The sequence below is a fragment of the Alosa alosa genome, chromosome 14 (assembly GCF_017589495.1).
Source record: "Alosa alosa isolate M-15738 ecotype Scorff River chromosome 14, AALO_Geno_1.1, whole genome shotgun sequence".
NCBI classification, from domain to species: Eukaryota; Metazoa; Chordata; class Actinopteri; order Clupeiformes; family Clupeidae; genus Alosa; species Alosa alosa.
In genome coordinates, this window is record NC_063202.1 from 18,591,513 (window position 1) to 18,606,803 (window position 15,291).

A 15,291-nucleotide genomic window follows, 5' to 3' on the forward strand; every position below is an offset into this window, starting at 1 on the left:
GGTACTCATATCCACCTCCCAAACCACTCCACCATGACGCCCAGCACACACACACACACACACACACACACACACACACACACACACACACCTCGAGAAACCTGAGCCCTCGTGTAGCACCGCACCATGCACATTCCTGCAGCGGTGCGGTGGTGAGCCCACACAAAGACACCTTTGAGAGGACCCAGGGAAGCTGGGCTGGCGCTGGGGATGCAGGGAGCGGACACAGGCTCTGCTGCTTCAACAAGAGATGCAGGGAGCGGACACAGGCTCTGCTGCTTCAAGGGATGCAGGGAGCGGACACAGGCTCTGCTGCTTCAAGGGATGCAGGGAGCGGACACAGGCTCTGCTGCTTCAAGGGATGCAGGGAGCGGACACAGGCTCTGCTGCTTCAAGGGATGCAGGGAGCGGACACAGGCTCTGCTGCTTCAAGGGATGCAGGGAGCGGACGCAGGTTCTGCTGCTTCAAGGGATGCAGGGAGCGGACACAGGCTCTGCTGCTTCAAGGGATGCTTCAGAAACAGGAGCTACCTTAACCCTTGAGTTAGGTCTGCTTTTAAGCAGCAGGAACACATTTTGAACCACAACTGAGACCCTAAAGGTTTTTCAAACCCTCTGTCAGCAGCCAAGCTTGCTGACATGCTAACTGAGGTGCATTCAAATTCGCAAACATAGGCAAACGTTTGCAAACAGGTTCCTGTTTGCCTCGAGTTTTTGGCAAACGTTTGCAAACACTTGCAGACGTTGGAGTGGAGCTGGACGTGAGCTGGACGACGTGTCACCGTAACAACAATGGAATGTTTACACCATTCATATTTAACTGTTCAGAGAAAACATGTTTGCCATGAAAGTTCACCACTGTTTGCCAAAGTTGAACACACCTCTGGTGTCTTTTGCCAATGCTTTTGGCAGTTCTTAATATAATGGCTATAATCTCACATTTTCACAGGGTGTTCCGTCTAGGAACCCAACTACACAGTCCATAGCTAGAAAGGAACAACAGGTATGTTTATCCGTCCATCATAAGACTGACAGTGTGTGTGCACCATCAAAATGAATTTGAAGATGCTACCAAAAAACATACCACAACAAGTGGTAAGTTGTTGCATAGTGTTGTTTTAAAGCTTGTTCCTACTGAGACAGAAGTTAGGTAGGGCAGGAACAACAGTGAAAGGATGTTACATGTCTGTCAGCATTCATCTGAGCGAGTGTTGCACACATAAGCCGATGGCAGACCTGGTGCCAGGGCACCGACATGGGGCTGCAGGCATAAATACCTGTTAGGATCAGATGGAGTATGTGAGTGAGTGAGTGTGTGTGTGTGTGTATGTGTGTGTGTGTGTGTGTATGTACATGCGTGCATGCATGTGTGCACGTGTGTGTGTGTGTGTGTGTATACCTGATAGGAAGAGAAAGAATGAGAGGGTCAGGGAGATAGAGGGACATAATGAAAGAGAAAAGAAGGCTGAAGGAAAGAAAGCAGAGAGATGGGATAGTCCGTGACAGTGAGACAAAAGAGAGAGAGAGAGAGTGAAACTGAGAGTATGCCTGCCCCTTCTGTGAGAAATGCAGGATGAGAGCGCAGACCGCTCATCAAAACCGCCTCCAGTTTTCCACAGGGGTGGGAGTAGCAGGGCTTTTGCCAGAATTTCAGACATGCACAATGGAGGACACAGATGCCCTCAAACACACACAGGCACAAACACACACCCTATTAAACACATACACAGACACACACCCATTTACACTCATACACAGACACACAAACGCGTGCAGTGCCAGATCAAAATACTCGGGCGCTCTGCCGTAATTATTAGCTAACCTCAGACTGACCTCGCCAATTAAACCTGATACAATTTCAGTGAGCATCCAGGGAGGATTATCATATGCTTCCAGAATCAGGCTTCCAATAATCACTGACAAAAGTCCCCGCTGTAACCATGACATCAATCCACTGAGGAGAGAATTAGTTGAATAAGCACTAAAACAATGACAGCTCAGATTCCCTGCTCGGAGTGTGTGTGTGTGTGTGTGAAAGAGAAAGTGGAAGGGAGAGAGAGCGTGTGCCTGATGTGTATGTGTATGAATACAGATATACATGTGTGTGTGTTTGTGAGAAAGAGAGATTGTGTGTGAGTGAGAGAGAGAGGGAGAGAGTGTGCCTGATGTGTATGTGTATGTGTATGAATACAGATATACAGTGTGTGCATGTGTACATATGTTTGTGCATGCATGTATGTGTGTGTACACAACTATGATCTTTGTAGCAAAAGCCATAGTAACAAGCATGGCTACATCTTGAACAAATACCAGTAGAGTGGCCTGACCCATCAGCATAATGAGCCTATTATATCCCATACAGACACATAGCAGCATAACCGCGACAAGGTAGAGAAGAGAGATTAAAACAATCCTTGCACAAAGACAGAAATACATGCACAATAAATACACACACACACACACACACATATGCACACACGCACACAGACACACACACACACACATGAACAGACACTGATGCTGCAGGTTCACTCACACACTGACACACACACACACACACATACTAATACACACATACACTCACACACATTCACACACATACACAGACACAGACACACACACACACACACACACACGCGCACACACAGAGGCCAAATGAATGCCCACAGCTGGCAGCAGCCGTATTGAAATGCTGGCAGGAAGTGAAGAGAGCACGGCGGTGGGCTGTGCTGAAGCCTCATCTGATCTGATCGGGTTTCGTCTGGTCTCGCCTCGTCTCCTCCTGGCATGAGTGGGCTGGTGACGGGGCTGAACGGCCGCGATTAGACATCTGCCAGGCACTCAATCAGCCACTCGCGCCCATGCAGAGGGCGCATCTCTGCCAGCTGATGCCAGAGCAAGAGCTGGCTTGCACCTCTTCAGCCTCAAACACACACACACACACACACACACACACACACACACACACACACACATCTATTATAAATACTCACACACAAAGCCATGAATGCATACTTACACACAAACTATTATTAACGCACATTCACTCTCTCATACACCCACCCACACATCTATTATAAATACTCACACACACAAAGCCATGAATGCATACTAACACACAAACTATCAAAGTACCGGTATATTTTTTGGGGCTTTTTTATGCCTTTAATGATAGGACAGTGGAGAGTGACAGGAAGCGAATGGGAGAGAGAGCAGGAGTGGGATCCGGAAAGGACCACGGGACGGGAATCAAACCCGGGTTGCCAGTGTACGGTGCAGGTGCCCCAGCCAATTGCGCCACAGCTGGGGTCCACACAAACTATTATTAACGCACAATCACTCTCTCATACACACACCTACACCCACACACACCTATTATAAACACACTAAGCCATGTATTCTTTCTCACAAACTATTATTAAATCTCTCTCTCTTTCTCTCTCTCTCTCTCACACACACACACACACACACATACACACACACACACAGTGTGAGTGTTTCAACCAAACAGACAAAAACATCTGTAATTACATCTGAATTATGTCTGTAATTCCATTCTCTGAGTAATCTGTTTTTGAAGTATATGTTTTGCCCTTTAAGCCTTTATTCAGATGGGACAATGAAGAGTATCAGGGTGCGTGTGGGAAAGATGGGTTGGCATCGTGCCCCCACACACATTTAATCTATCAGCCCAGTTCTCTTACATTTGTACTATTTCACTATCTCACTGCTGCCTGAGGAATGGCCAGTCCACAATGAACCCCTTTCTACTGCCTCAGGTCATTCTACTGCCCATCTCAATGTGAAACAAGAGACCTTTTAATCTCTTTGAAAAAACACTTTTAGTTAATATGTTGCCAGCTGAATGAAATAAAATACTGTAAAGGGCACCTTGTGGGTAAAACATTAACACATAAGAAAAACACTGGCTCTGATGCGCTGCGGCCTCTTATCCAATAGATTAGCTGCTGCTGCGCGGCGGCCTGAGTTCAACTCGGTGCTCAGTGATTCATCACGTCATCATCACCCCGCGGAGCAGCGAGGGGCAGAGCAGGCCAAACGCTGGGGGCTAGCGAAGCGGAATGTGTGCTGGCGTTTCCGCAGCGCGCTGACAGACAGTTTACCACGGGTGTGTGTCTGTGTGTGTGTGTGTGTGTGTGTGTGTGTGTGTGTGTGTGTGATTGCGTGTGTGTGTGAGAAAGAAAGAGAGTGAGTGAGTGTGTGAGTGTGTTGGGTTTGAGTGAGTGAGTGTGTTGGGTTTGAATGGCTTGTGTGTGAGGGTTAACCTGTGCACCTACCGCCCTTGGGCCGAAGGTGCTAGTATACAGGTGTGTCTGCCAGCCACTGAAGCAGCCATTTGCAGGAAGGTTCAGCCCAGCTCTACACTGGCTACACACTGCTAAGCGACGCGTCACGCCCCGTCACATCCCAAAACACACACACACACACACACACACACACACACACACACACACACACACACACATTGCAGACATAATGGCATTCTAGTTTTGTAACTCACACACACACAGGCACATATGCTTAAGAACACACAATAGATTCCATTCTGATCCTCCACACTGAGAGGACCACACACACTTTGGCACAAACACACACCTTTTGTGAATACAAAACCTTCCGTTCACATAACCAAGCACTCACCATCTCTCTTTCACATAGGTGAAGACACACCCGCAGAAAGGACCACACACACACAAAGGACCATACACACACACACACTGAGAGAAAGTGGAAAAGAACATTATGTCCAATATTCCAATATTTGGTTTAATGTTCTGCATTATGCCCAATATTCCAATATGTGGTTTAATGTTCTGCATTTCTCATTAGTGGGTCACTTTGATTACTAAAAGTATGATTCTATGTAATGACTTTATCTGTACTGTCCCTGTGTATATCTGTGTGTGACTGTATTTAGAGATAGAGTTAGGTTGCCACTAATCAGAGTCTGATTCAGCGTAGTCCACGTGAGATGGGATGACCAACGCTTTTTTCATACTATTGGTCTGACTGGGTCTCTATTAAATCTATGGTATCAAAATTACCATCAACACACACACACACACACACACACACACACACACACACACACACACACACACACACACACACACACATAGACAAACGGAGGACCATACACACACACACACACACACACACACACACACACACACACACACACACACACACACACACACACACAGAGACAAAGAGGACCATACACACACATACACACACACACACACACACACACACACACTCTCAGGCCTCTAGACCTCACCTGCTCTCTTCCAGCAGCAGCAGCAGTCGGCAGTGTGGTGTTTCCGTGGCAGCGATGTGACCAAGCGTTCCAAACAGACGCTCCGCCGCAATGACATCATTAATGGTCACCTGACACACAAAAACATGGCACCCAAGCTCACATGACCTTCAGAGATTTACAGTACATGTAAGTTATACTTGGATAGCTCAAATTTATATAGTTTATCTTAATAAAGGTGAAAGTTATCTAGTGTATAAGGTGAATTCCTCAAATTAGAAACATGGGATTGTACAGACCCCCAGATGACCATTTGTGACCCTGCAAGGCGAAACCAGTCACTTTAGATAGATAGATAGATAGATAGATAGATAGATAGATAGATAGATAGATAGATACTTTATTGATCCCCAACTGAACTGATATAGCTTTGGTCACTATAGAATATAATTAATGTATTTCAGGGGAGGTAAGGGGAGAGGAAGTTCTGTGTACACAGATTGTGTATAGGCCTAGCATAGACTACTTTTAAAATGTGCTACGTCAATGGAAAACTTCTCCTGGTCCATAAAATGACGCCAGGATATTTCTAAAAGTTTGTGCTTTTGACCGTTCATGCCCTGAAACACAAGTCTTTCACAAATTCATATTCGGTTACATCTGCCAAGAACGATAGGGAGCTGACACATTGAGTAACGAGTAATGAGTAAAATTTAGCTCTACCGTAAAACCTTATAGCGGCGTGGACAATGGGAATGACTGCTAATGTGTTGAATCTTCACCTAAATAAAGTCAGGGTTTAACAGTCAAAATGTATGTGTATCCATGAAATTTGTTCACAATATGAAAGTGTAGACTGTATACTGTCAAATTATGCGAAAACGTGAAATTCAACATTTTAACCCCTACGTTTGTTTATCGTGGATTTTCTCAAAATAGCACTGTGCGCAAAACGACTTGCAGGGTCACATTTTTTCGTTGTCAACCCCCCCCCCCCCCCACACACACACACACACACACATACAATAAAACTCCATGACCATCAACCCCAATCACTAGGATTGGGTTGTGAGCCTGTGTGTGCTGGTGTGGTGTGTGCTCTACCTCCACGCCATTGAGCCTCTGCAGGTTGAAGTGGTGCAGGCGGTAGAGCAGGAAGGACCTCCAGACGCTCAGGCCCACCACAGGGTTGCCCTCGGGGTGGACGGTAATCTGGTCCAGCCGCCGCACCTGCGCCAGGGCGGCCAGCTGGGGCAGACGGCTGATGTTGGTCTCCAGGAAGATAAGGTGCTGTGGGGTGGGAGGGTGGACAGGTCAAACAGTATGCTAGAGTACACTGTACATGGAAGAATAAGATATATTGTTTCTATATTATCATACTTTAAGTTACACTAACTGTGAATAAAATATTGAACTGCATGTATACAATACATACAATATTGTTTTTCTGATACCTTTATGATATTCTCTTCAAGGACTCTTCAAGTCCTGCCATTTTGATATATAATAGACGGTATGTTGCTGTGTGAATACCTCATTGCTGTGTGACTACCTTGCCACACTCAGAATTGCTGAAGTCTCAGTTTAATCAGATTTATATCCACTACCACACTAGGCCCCACTACGCCTCTATCAGGACACCTGGCTACACCTGTGTGTGTGGTATCCACGGCCAAGGCCCATTGGTAGTGCTCACCGCGAGGTTGGGAAACTTGACACGGATGCGCGGCAGTGTGGGGACGATGGCGTCGAAGCTGATGTAGCGGAATGCGATGGTGGTGACGGCGGCGGCGGTCTGCACGCCCCAGCCGCGCTCCAGGGCCTCCAGCGCGCCGGCGCCAAACAGACGCAGCGTCTCGCCGTCCAGCTCTGCCAGGTGGCTCTCCGACAGGGACAGAGACTGCACGCTACTGCTGCCCGCATCCTGTAACCTGGACACACACACACACACACACACACACACACACACAGATTATTACAATGATTCATAGAAAGATTCATATTCAAATGAATAAACAAAGATTTTTATGATTCATAGAAAGATTCATATTCAAATGAACAAATTTCTGAAGACATCAAACTGAAGTTAAAGGGACACCAGGCAACGTTTTCATGTTCATTACTCATCTTCGTAAGTTGGTAAATGGTTAAATGACTCATTACAGGGTGAATGAAGACTCTTTCGCCCGCCCCTACTGCCTGTAGGAAGAATATCCCGCTTGCAAGTTCAGTGTATCTGAAGGTACAAAGTGTATCAAGGTACAAAGGACAACATGAATGGCTAACTCCAGCCCAAGGACAATCCAAATTGTGACAATTAGCAATGTCTACAGCTATGTCATGGCTTCTGTCAGATCCAGAAGTACACACACCACATACACACTCAACCTCACGCACGCACGCACGCGCACACACACACACACACACACACACACACACACACACACACACACACACACACACACACACACACAAAGAACAGAGGTCAGCTGCTTCAAAAATTGCCGCTGCCATTAAGCTCATGATGATCACTGATGCCTTGTAGAGGAACGACCTCAATGCCCTTTGAGGTCTGGGTTGACAGGAAACAGCAGTAACTGCCTCTGTACTTTAGGTGCCAAGGGGACACCGAGACCTGAGCGGTCAGTGGAAAAGGCCACAACAGAATCGGTTGCAGAGTTCAATCGGCCCGACACATTCACGTACACACACACACACACACACACACACACACACACACACACACACACACACAGACACAGACACACACACACACTTCTAGAGCATGATCTGAGCGGCCAGTGAGGATAGCGACAGAGGGATCGGTTGCGAGGCTAATCGGCTCCATTCTGCCACCCTCAGCGGGACGGCCGGCGGTCATTACAGAGTCGTGAGAGAGGTGTACCGTGGTGGGTCTCAGGGAGACTCAATCTCTGTGTGACAGACAGGCAATCACACACACACACACACACACACACACACCTTTATACGAATAAATAAATCCATAAACCCAACAAATACAACATTCAAACTAAAAATCCAACTAACACAATGTCAACGAACGAACACACACACACACGTACACACACACACACCCACCCACACACACTCACACACGCACACACAGAGTCTGTCCGGTTCTCACATTCCTGAGGATCAGGTGCTCCAAAGGCTTTCGCCGGTAGCGCCCACTCCATGGCCAGACCAATCAGCCACCTCACATTTCACACACTGAACACCCAATACCTCCCCAGCAGCACCGAGCTCACTCCAGAGATGAGAAGAGCGGAACAGAGACACTAGGGAGTGAGGGAGGAAGGGTGGATGGGTAACAGGATCACAGGAGGAAACCCAAAGGCAACATGGAAGTAATTTGTTGCCCGTTTTTACTGGCCGGTGGGGACAGGAGTGGACAAAAGGGAAGTTGAAATGAGAGCCACCCCTTTGACAAGGCCGCCATTGTGATGGACGCCCGATCTGATGGCGTAGGCGTGTCCCCCTGCTCATCCCAGAGAGGACAGCGCGACCTCCTCCCTATCCTATCAGCCCATGGCCTCTGTCCCTCTCTCTCTCCGTCACTCGGACTCTCTAGATCTCTCTCATTCTACCTGTCTGCCACTCTCTCTCACTCCATCTCTCTTTCAAACTCTCTCCTGCTGTACCCCTCTCTCTCTCTCTCACTCACACACACACATCACACACACACACACAACACACAACACACACACACACACACACACACACACACACACACATACACACACTCTGTGTGACTCCACCAGGACCCTGGCATGGGCATCAGAGGAGAGGAGGGATACAAAGGAGCTCAGGGCCAGAGAGACGTGTGTGTGTGTGTGTGGGGTGGGGTGGGGTGGGGGATCTGAGAGGCGGATTATAGCACTCAGAGACCTGAGGAGACTCAAGTGGCTTTGTGTGTGTGTGAGGACAGACAACAGAGAGTGGTGCCTTTATTCAGAGCAAACACAGATAAACACGGCAGGGAGGTCGAGAGACAGGAGCAAAGGCACAAAGAGAGCAGAGACACACGAAGAGAGAGAGAGATAAGAAAGGGGGAACGAAAGAGACAGACAAAGAGAGAGAGAGAGATAAGAAAGGGGGAACGAAAGAGACAGACAAAGAGAGAGAGAGAAGAAAGGGGGAACGAAAGAGACAGACAAAGAGAGAGAGAGAGATAAGAAAGGGGGAACGAAAGAGACAGACAAAGAGAGAGAGAGAGATAAGAAAGGGGGAACGAAAGAGACAGACAAAGAGAGAGAGAGAGATAAGAAAGGGGGAACGAAAGAGACACAAAGAGAGAGAGAGAGAGATAAGAAAGGGGGAACGAAAGAGACAGACAAAGAGAGAGAGAGAGATAAGAAAGGGGGAACGAAAGAGACAGACAAAGAGAGAGAGATAAGAAAGGGGGAACGAAAGAGACAGACAAAGAGAGAGAGAGAGATAAGAAAGGGGGAACGAAAGAGACAGACAAAGAGAGAGAAAGATAAGACAGGGGACAAAGACAGAGAGAGAGAGATAAGAAAGGGGGGGAACAAAGAGAGAGAGAAAGAAAAGAGACAGACAAATAAGAAAGGAACCAAAGAGACAATAATCTAAGAGAGAGAGAGAGATAAGAAAGGGGGGGACAACTAAGAGAGAGAGAGAGAAGAGACAGACAAAGAGAGAGAGAGAGATAAGAAAGGGGGAACGAAAGAGACAGACAAAGACGAGGAGGGAGAGAAGGACAGAGTGGGGTTAGGATTTAGAAGAGATGGAAAAGGGGAGATGTGGCAGCAGGGTTAATGTGGAGGGAAGATACGGCCCACAGAGAGCAACAGAGGGGAGAAAGAGAGGGTGATGAAAGAGACATGTGAAGTGGAAGAGTGGAGACAAATGAGACGAAGGTCCCTTTGGGGTGTGTGTGTGTGTGTGTGTGTGTGTGTGTGTGTGTGTGTGTGTGTGTGTGAGTCTGTGTAGGGGGTGTATGGTGCTTATCTCCACAGGTGTACCCAGGCTGTGTCCAGACATTCAGGTGAGACAGCCACGTAAACAAGAAGCCCTGCAGGGACAGACAGGTCTGGTCCTCCACTGCCCCGTCCAGAGATGGACAGATACAGAGGAATTAGAGGAGAGCTGGAGCGCATCTGTTGATACGGGTGTGCTGTTCCTGTCACAGCCTGGTCACTTTCGGTCAGAGTGAACGAGTAAGTCATTATAGAGCAGCTAAATTATCACAAGTCACACTCACGGTTTCTTACAAACTGTCATTACTGAGCATTTGACTTCATGGTATTAGACATAGTTGACTTGTGTGACATTTCGAGTATGCAGTAACGTGATAGATCTGTAGCGGCGGGGAAGACAAACACATGTTCCATATTTATGGAGCCATGACTCTCAGCCAACGTGCCCTATTGTTCTACCGATAATACAACAGCATTGCATTACAGTGATAGCTTACATCCAGTCTAAACAGACTTACAATGCCCTGTAAAGTGATACTTTAAGTTCTAAAAAGATCTAAAAAAAACAGAGTATGTCAGTGTGTTGAGCAGGGGCATGCAGTCTTTCCCAACACTGCCATTGGCTAGTGCACAGCGCTATAGCTAGCATTGCTATCGGTGCATAGCGCTATATCTAGCATTGCTACAAGTGCACAGCGCTATATCTAGCATTGCTACCAGTGCACAGCGCTATATCTAGCACTGCTACCAGTGCACAGCGCTATATCTAGCATTGCTACAAGTGAGACAAGCAATGAGAGGCTACACAAAGGGAGTCCCTCAGCTGCAGTCTACAGCCAAGAGGCTCAGCTTAAAGGCTCTGGTGGATATTTAGGCCTGACAGCAGAGGGGAAAAGGGAGCCCCAGGTGATTAGGATGGCAGAGGCCCTTAGGAGACAAGAGTGTGTGTGTATGTGTGTGTGTGTGTGTGTGTGTGCGCGTGCATGCGTGCGTGCGTCTGTATTGTATGCGAATGTGTGTGGGTGCATACAGTGCATTTGTTTGTGTAATGTTAATGTGTACGTGTATGTCAGCATGCTTGCATGGTTATTGTGTGTGTGTGTGTGTGTATGTGTATGAGTTTGAAGACAAGTGAGAGTGTGTGCCTGAATGTGTATGTGTGTGTGTGTGTGTGTGTATGTGAGTTTGGAGACAAGTGAGTGTGTACCTGAATGTGTATTTGTGTGTGTGTGTGTGTGTGTGTGTGTGTGTGTGTGTGTGTGTGTGTGTGTGTGTGTAGCAGACTGGGGCCCCAGTGTGGGTTAGCAGTCCGAGCCACCGGAGCCAAAGTTCAGCCATTAGCAGCCTAATGCGCCACTGAAGCGAGTCCATTTCCTCCCAGTGTTTTTTATAACCTACGGAAGAACCCAATCCTACCCAAACAACTCGCCTAGCCACACACACACACACACACATACGCACGCACGCACACACGCACGCACACACACACACACACACACAAACACACACACACTTACTTTCACTTACAATTTCCCTAAAATTTCATTAGGCTCCTCATTCGACCCCCCTCCACATAATCCCAACAAACCGCAGGGCTGCAGGAAGTGGGCTGAGTGGCAGGAGGAACCGTGGGAGGACGGAGTCTCTCTCTGGGTCCCACCGAGGGTCTCAGGCCGGCAGCCAGGCTCCTGTCCACAGCAGAGGCCACACAAACACAGCCCGCTGCGGGTCGGAGAGGAAGGCCTCAAATCAAACAACCGGACTGAATAGCAGCAGCAGGGTTTCAATAGGGACACGGTAGCAGGGTGGGTGTGTGTGTGTGTGTGTGTGTGTGTGTGTGTGTGTGTGTGTGTGTGTGTGTGTGTGTGTGTTTGATGTGAAGGGAGAAGCGGACGAGAGGATGGGAAATGAGGCAGGGGTTACCCTGAGGGTAGACCAGAGTCAGGTAACCTCACTTAAAGTCACATACACAGTTGGGTAACCTCATATAGTCATACATCCCACCCCCCAAACACACACACACACACACACACACACAAACACTCTTAAGCATACAGTATACGTGCACACATGCACACACAAAACCACACACACTCCTCACACCCACTAGGACACGGACACGGACACACACACACACACAGCCCAAACTTGACCAATTTTCCAGTGTTAAGGCTCATTCACACCAAGAACGTTAACGATAACGATAACTATAACTATAACCATAACGATAAAAGCGTTCACACTGAACAACGATAAACAAAGTCTCTCCTTGTGTTAATGAACGTGACGGTTAAAATTCAATGGGTTCTGATTGGCTATTAGCTTTTTATCGTTCTGAAAATCACTCTGAAAGTGATCCCCAACGATATCGTTCTTCATGTCGTTATCGTTATAGTTTATGTGTGAACGTCGTCATTCATATTAACGAGAACGATATTTATTTATAGCTATCGTTATCATTATCGTTCTTGGTGTGAATGGGCCTTTAGACAGACAGGCACCCTGTGTGGGGAGGGCAGGGGGTCTGCTATGCTACACTCTTAATCACACACAGTCAAACACACATGGCACTACTGGCAGCCTGCACATAAACACTGCAGAGTAATGTGGACTCCTCTGCCTTCTCTCGAATCCCCCCCCCTCTCTCTCTCTCTTGAATCCCCATCTCGCTCTCTCTGTCCTCTCTTTCTCTATCTCTCTCTCTCTCTCTCTCTCTCTCTTTCTCTCGTAACCCCATTCTTAGGATACATTATTTCTTCTTCTACCTCTACTCATTGCCCCTGTAGTCATCTCTCTCTTTCTTTCTCTCTCTCACACACACACACACACACACAGCCCTTGCCTTTTTTTTTACAGTTTCTTCATATAAGTCTTTCTTTCTCTCGACTGTCTCTGCTACCACTCTCTCCTACTCAGTCTGCTGTCTGGACACATGCCACGGTTGTGTGTGTGTGTGTTTGTGTGTGTGTGTGTGTGTGTGTGTGTGTGTGTCTGTGTGCGTGTCCGTATCGTTGTGCTCTGGCCTCTGTCACCTACTGTTCCTCTGTAATCAGAATTGATTACCAGGCCATGTGCCCCTGCAACAGCCCCCTCCCAAGATTCGCCGGTAACAAATGATCTCCGAGGCCCGAAGGCACCAGACAAAAGCAGATAAGTGTCTGCCGCACAGGCCCGCCATAAACACTTCCTCCTGTGGGCCGCCGCGTTCTGCTGAGCGGCCCTCTTTAATAAACCAGCACTAAATCTCAATGGGCCCAGTGCGGAGGAGACTCTCAGTCTCGGTCTCGTTCTTTGTTTGATGGCTCAAGGTTACCCCTTGGGAAGCAGGGATGAGGACTTTTTTCTCTTTCCCTCTCTCTCTCACTCTCTCTCTCTCTCTCCCTCTCCCTCTCTCTCTCTCTCTCTCTCTCTCTCTCTCTTTCTCTCTTAGCACAGAGCACAAGCTACTATGGAACATTCCAATTATCCATGGAGCAAGAGATCCATCCGGTACATTTAAAATGAGGAATCAAGGCTGTGGGCTCAGTGGATGCCATCAGAGGTGACCCACTGACAGAGGAACTCTTAGTTCTGGAAGTTCTCCTGGCCTTTAATGACTGAACCGTGCTGAGTGACGGAGGGAAAGTTCTGGTAATGACGCAGGTCTCTGGGCTCCTTCAGACTCAGTGCAGCCAAGACAGCAGAACAGTGTGAGGTACCGCTGTGAAGGCCTTACTCCATCTTCTTACTTACTTTCTCTTTCTTTATTTCTCCCTCTCTCTCCCTCTCACACACACACATAAGCACACAAACACACACACACACACACACACACACACACACACAATCATGTCACACACACTCTCTCTCTCTCTCTTCACTATCAAATCAAATTTGCAGTCTCTCTGTTTGACTTACAATATCTCCTCACTCTCACTCTGTATGTTTTGATATCTCCAGCCGTCTTGGCTTCTGCCCCCTCTCTGAATCCTTTATCTCTCTTACTGTACACAGCATCGTTCACCCTAACACTCATTCAACTTCTACCTTCCTGCCACCCTCCTTTAGCCTCCTCTCTTTCTACCTTTCCATCTTCTACCTGACTTCTCTCTATGCTCCTATCTTTACTTCTCTCTCTTTCTACATATCTCTCTCCCTGTTTCTTCTCCATGCTACAGGGAGGCTGGATTTATACCTTGATCTTATCTACCTGCCTCATGTTCAGTCTGAGATGGGATTAAATGGCAGACAGAAACAGCGAGTAGGTCCTGCAGACTCTCCATCCAGGTATATCATCCCTTTTCTCTCTCTATCTTTAACTTCTACTGACTCTTCTTCCACTTCTCTGTATCCTGACCCTCACTGACCAATCACTCACACTCTCTCTCTGTCCCTCTCTCTCTCCCCCCCACACACACACACACACAGCCCTCTGGCTTCAACTGAGCACTTCTGCCAGGACTGGAACTCAAATGAAATCAGCCCTTGCTTTCACCTCAGGCTCTGAGATGGACTATTGCAGCTCTCCCTGCAGTAGTCCAAAGTAATCCTTCTGTTATGGCCACTTTCTCTCAGACTCTAACAGAAAGAGGAAGGCAATTAATTTGCATAGACACTTATTTTCTGCCATTTCCCCTGTCTCTAGCCTGTTTCTAGCCTCTCCCTCTCCCACAGAGACAGATGGACACACACACACACACACACACACACACACACACACACACACACACACACTCCTAGCCCTTTCGTGCCAGTCTCTCTAGCTTCTCAAATGGGCGATTCCTCTTCTATTGTACGGCTGTTACCAGCTGTCCTCACCACCATCACCACCCACCCTAAACCACACACACTCCTGCCTATTCACACATCGCCTTGAATGTGGAGCACGCCACCACTCAAGTCAAACAGAAGGCAGCCTTCATCAGCCTTTTCTGTGCACCCACTAACGCTAAGAGGCCCTTACACAAACACCACCACCCGTCTTCCCCGATGCTTTCAGAAATAGCACACACCTTGAACACAGGGGCAGCGTCGCAGGCAGCACACGAGACACTGAGCGATGAGCTTAAA

The 15,291-nt window shown here is 47.7% G+C and overlaps 1 protein-coding gene across 6 annotated transcripts in view; it reads right to left on the reverse strand.

Annotated features, from left to right (window-relative positions):
• The window catches only part of LOC125307251 (leucine-rich repeat-containing protein 49), a 55,729-nt gene that overhangs the window by 3,014 nt on the left and 37,424 nt on the right, over positions 1-15,291 (reverse strand). For all 6 annotated transcript variants that reach the window (XR_007195674.1, XR_007195675.1, XM_048263120.1 and 3 more), the window contains 3 exons: positions 6,978-7,212; positions 6,386-6,571; positions 5,303-5,412 (listed from right to left, as the gene is read on the reverse strand). Coding sequence is in view for 4 of the 6 variants with exons in the window: in XM_048263120.1 (XP_048119077.1) it covers positions 5,303-5,412; positions 6,386-6,571; positions 6,978-7,212 (531 nt within the window). In the remaining 2 variants the exon portion in view is untranslated. The remainder of the gene's footprint in view (positions 1-5,302; positions 5,413-6,385; positions 6,572-6,977; positions 7,213-15,291) is intronic.